Source organism: Triticum aestivum, chromosome 2A, assembly GCF_018294505.1.
Source record: "Triticum aestivum cultivar Chinese Spring chromosome 2A, IWGSC CS RefSeq v2.1, whole genome shotgun sequence".
Lineage (NCBI taxonomy): Eukaryota > Viridiplantae > Streptophyta > Magnoliopsida > Poales > Poaceae > Triticum > Triticum aestivum.
In genome coordinates this window covers 770810806-770815395 of record NC_057797.1, presented here as the reverse complement: position 1 = coordinate 770815395, position 4590 = coordinate 770810806, and the positions used below count along the sequence as shown (strand labels likewise).

Here is a 4590-nt window from a genome sequence, read left to right as displayed (position 1 = left end):
CATGAGATGATGAGGCCGCATCCTAACTTCACAACAACCAAGCAACCCTAACTGCATATACGTACAGACGGTATACATTAACCACTGTCCCTGATGCTCGATTGGTGTCGTGGGAGCTCGCCACCGTTGCACCGGTTTTCACTGGGATTCAAACATTCATTTGTGGCTAAAAGAAAGATGATCTACTGGAATTCATTTTGGTGGCTAAAACATATCCGCGGTTCCCATGAGATGTTCCGCAAATTCATGGCAGAGGTATGAAGGCCCCGTGGCTACTCTAATGAGTGCGTTGTGCTTGAAACACAGTTGCGACAATCTCTATCAGACAAAATAGTTTTGCAGGTGTGATATATATTCATTCTTAGTTGAACATCTCCCCACAACAACCACATAATTAATTTCATATATTACAATGATGGAAGACACAATGTTGGGTATGTCGTTGCACAATGACATGTATCCCATTTATGAAATAAAATACACATAAACATTTACACATTAGAAGGATATGTACCACAATATCGGCAATAGTAGGAAACGAGCTTCAACTAGTGGTGCACTTCTTCCTCTATGGTAGGAGGGGCGTCACACCAGCGTCTTGGCCAGCCGCCGTACCTGATTGTGAAGGTGGAGCGGCGGGGATGGCATTGCTGTTACGGGAGCTTGAGGCAGCAGTTGTTTCACTCTCGCTTAGTGTGAGAGGGATACAACTTGGAGTGGGGAAAAAAGGTAACTGAGCTGTCTCGTTAGTCAAGCATTCAAGCACTCTCCTGATATGTGGGCGCTGCTTGACTTCTCGCTGGACACACGCGAGTCCGATCTTCAACACCCGCTCAATTTGCCTATCAAAGTTGTCATTACCTCTGAGTCTTGTGTCAGCTGCATTCAGAATTTGATTACCTAGGTAACATGTCGAGACCTTGTGAATGAGGTTGTGCCCGGTGTCGGTGATTTCTGGCCTCTCACAGCATACAACCTCAAGCAACAGTATGCCTAAGCTGTAGACATCGTTTTGCTGGCATGCCCTTTGGCTGTCCACGTATGTTGGGTCAATGTAGACTGGGGTCCCCCGGACGATCTTCGTTGTGCGTGAGGTATGATTATGGCTGAACTGCGTCACCAGCCCAAAGTCACACAGTTTGGCGTTGAAGTTTTTATCCAGCAACACATTACTTGGTTTGATATCCCTGTGCAAGAGGCGTTCCCCACATTCACAGTGGAGGTATACAAGTCCAGTGGTTACTCCAATCAATATGTTTTGCCTGTGATACATTAAATGTCAGGCGATATATGATTTTTTTGGCAGGTAAGCAATAGTATATTGGTTGTTAATTATACAACCCAGTGCAAGGTGAGTGGGTGTGCGCTTACCTTTTTGGCCAATCTAGAAGCAGAATAGCGCCCGAAGCCGTTATGCCATGAAGGTCTGTATCCATGGTGCCATGCTTGGGGTAAAGATAGTGCTCGAGGTTCCCGCTCTCCATTAGCTCGTACACAAGAAAAAGACTTTTGTTTTCCTTGCACCACCCCACAAGGCGTATAATGTTGCGATGGTGAAGTGGGCTCATAATTTTAATCTCATTGTAGAAGTCTTTCCTCACTAGTTCTAGATCTTTTTTGTCTTGTTCTATGCGTACCCTCACATCTGTCGTGTCTACCGGCACTTGTTGTGATGATGTCTCTTTTGGAATTGTCATTGTAATCTTTTTTATAGCCACATGGATGCTCTCCACTTTTACCTTTCTTGACTTCTGGACGCCCTCCACGTTTTGATTTTTTGACTGCTGGATGCCCTCCACTTTACCTCTATAGACAGTACCAAAGGCACCGGCACCAAGCTCTTCTTGTTCCGAGAAGTTGGATGTTGCCCTCGCCAGTTCCGAATAAGAGAACTTTCGAAGATCTATCATGATGATATGAATACCGAAATTAGCGCATGGCATGTACTCCCTCCGTTCAGAATTACTTGTCACAAAAAATGAATAAAAATGAAAGTATCTATGCAAAAGATACAAGCTGAGCGTAACTGGTTTGGATTGTACGTGAGTTTCATAAATTTTTGTAGCGAAACACCTTGCAAATAAATAAATGAATTTGCAAAGTGTGAAACATTATTCACGTATCGAGAGGGTGAATTGATACCTTTTGTGTTTCGCTGGCCTCTTAACTTGAACACATAACAAATCAAAGCTACTAAACAAACCACCGCAACTACCGCACCGACAGCCCCACCCACGGTTTCAGCCTTGGAATCTGCATTCAAGGAGAGGAAGAGCAACTCATACAAAAATGGAACGAAAACAAATTTCCAACTGCATGCGAGTTCACTACCATGGTGTATGTAATGTACAAACAATCGACCTACAGTCATACACGGCACGACATGTGAAGTATATACTCACGTCCATGAAGTGCTGAAGTGCCCGCTTGACCGATAGGTTGCGTCCTAGATCCTGGTGGAGCAGCGGTGAACGTGAACGGCACAACCATGAAGCTCGTGTTGCTGTACCGAAGAGCGCAGCTGTAACTCTTCCGCTGACCTTCCCTTCGGATGGAAATCATGCCCGACGTGTTGGCCGACAGCACTTGCAGGCACTGCCTGCACTTGTCCGCCGATAGGTCCCACGTGCATTGCACGAACACGTAGGGGTGCCCTGCGCTTGCCGCAAACCGCTGCGGCGAGATCACCGCGCGGTCGGTGCTGTCCTTGAAGGCCTGCTCCACCGTGGGGCTGTACACACCCGGCGCCATGACCCTCTCACCGGACAAAGCCAGCACTACACCTGCATCAACCAAAATAGGAGGAGTTTGTTGCTTAGATTTGTGCGGTCCTCCACTTTACTTATATATCCAGGATTGGGAGCCTTTTTTTTAGGGCTAGCTGACTCTCTAACCTGGCCATACCCTGGGCCGGGCTTTCGACAAGCACAACCAAAAAAACCACTCCTCCATGCCATTAATGATAGGGAGTACAATGCATACTATTAATATTGTACTCCTTCTGTAAAGAAATATAAGAACGTTTAGATCACTAAACAACTCTTCTATATTTCTTTATGGAGGAAGTAATATTAATCAAAGGCATGCCTGTCCTAAAATAATACTTTATTCACAAGCAAAATCTCGTCAAAGAGAGAGCATTATATTTACCTGTTTCAGGTGTACCGAAGAAGTTGTTGTCGGAGAAGCGGACGAGGCACCGGTCGAACATGGCAAGCACGGTTCTGCTCCCAGGACATCGATTCTGCAGGCCATCATCGTTGCTGGCAGCGGCAGCAGCCGTGAGGCAATCGCCGCAGTCTCCACGCGAGTAGTCGGCAGGGCACATGGCAAGGCCATAGACAGTGTCAACGCCCTCCCCGACGGTGCCATTATAGAAGCCCCCGTTGTTGGAGACGGCGTTCTCGGGAAGCGCGGCGAGGAACTGCTTCACATTGGCGGCGTAGGCGCTGGTAGCGGTGTAATTGTCTGACGTGGAGCAGTTGAAGGCTTGAAGAAGAGCTGCATTGGAGGTTGTGCATAACAGCGGAGCCAGCACATGGAAGCAAAGGAACAGGAGTGAGACTTGTCCGAGTGTCATGGCTACTAGCTCTGTACTGTAGAGCTACAACGCTGGGCTTTGCTTGGTTTGCTGTTTTGGAGGGAGAATGCCCATGGGTTTATATACACGGTTCATGTCGTACAACTAGCTAGCTAGTAGACCTTTTCCTCTCGCAAAAAATGAAGCTCGTAGACCTTTTCGAAATTCCTCAAGACCAGGTCCGTGAACTACCATCCTCATCATTGTTTGTCGAGGCAAATTAACTATGTGTACAAGTGGATTCCAACGGACTACTCCTAGCTATTAGTAATAATTAACTAGTAACTTGTACTAAATGTACCTAACGAATCAGTAAGCTTATCACATCTCGTTTACTTTCCTTTGCTTGTACTTTTTTTTATTGTTCATTGTTTTTCATATAGCTTTCCACTCGTGCCAAGTGGTTCCTTTGCTTGTACTTTTTAAAGCAAGATGGGTTCCTGCTCCATTTGTTTTACAAAAACAAGGCTTTTAAAATAAATAAAAAACAAGGTTGACAATTAATTCCAAGTTGTAAACGAGAGATGCACATGCCAAGGGCTTCCTCTGAATAGAAGGCGAGTCCTGTTCATATTAACAATCATCGTTTCATGTGACTTGCTATGTCCGCAACTATACAAGTTTTGTTTTTCCGGGGAACTATGCAAGTTGTCACAACGACCAGCTGGCTAGCTAAGTAATGTTGATCAAGTCAAATTCTATCCAAGAGTTATGATAAAACAACTCTCGGTTATTAAAAACAGGAAATCATATTGGGCAAACTTTTCTCCAAAACAGGGTCTAATGCGTAAGGCACGTTGCCGACTACCACACTCAGTGCAATGCCTAAGAGAATCTACAGCCACATATGACAAATATGACCTCTCAAACGTCTGCGGACGCGCCTACGGGCAGTGTGACCGGGCACTTCTCAAATAGCGTCGTCCACATCCGTGTATCTCATATCCGATCCTCTATATCCATACTAAACCATGCAACATCGATCAAACTACGTAGATTAGCAAAAGGAC

General features: G+C 45.6%; 1 protein-coding gene across 1 annotated transcript; it reads right to left on the bottom strand.

Annotated features, from left to right (window-relative positions):
- Positions 1-568: 568 nt before the first annotated feature.
- Positions 569-3598, bottom strand: LOC123038266 (cysteine-rich receptor-like protein kinase 10). The gene is made up of 4 exons (XM_044462137.1): positions 3151-3598; positions 2403-2783; positions 1372-1903; positions 569-1187 (listed from the first exon to the last, which is right to left on the bottom strand). Exons 1-4 carry the CDS (start codon positions 3578-3580, stop codon positions 569-571), a joined length of 1962 nt encoding a protein of 653 aa, XP_044318072.1. The 5' UTR covers positions 3581-3598.
- Between the last annotated feature and the right edge of the window lie 992 nt (positions 3599-4590).

Bases quoted from the DNA above. Each gene is read 5' to 3' on its own strand.
- LOC123038266 (XM_044462137.1), bottom strand. From the start codon at position 3,580: ATGACACTCGGACAAGTCTCACTCCTGTTCCTTTGCTTCCATGTGCTG. The intron at 2,784-3,150 runs GTAAATATAATG...TGGTTGATGCAG, and splicing joins CTTCGGTACACCTGAAACAG to GTGTAGTGCTGGCTTTGTCC. The intron at 1,904-2,402 runs GTGAGTATATAC...TCATCATGATAG, and splicing joins CACTTCAGCACTTCATGGAC to ATCTTCGAAAGTTCTCTTAT.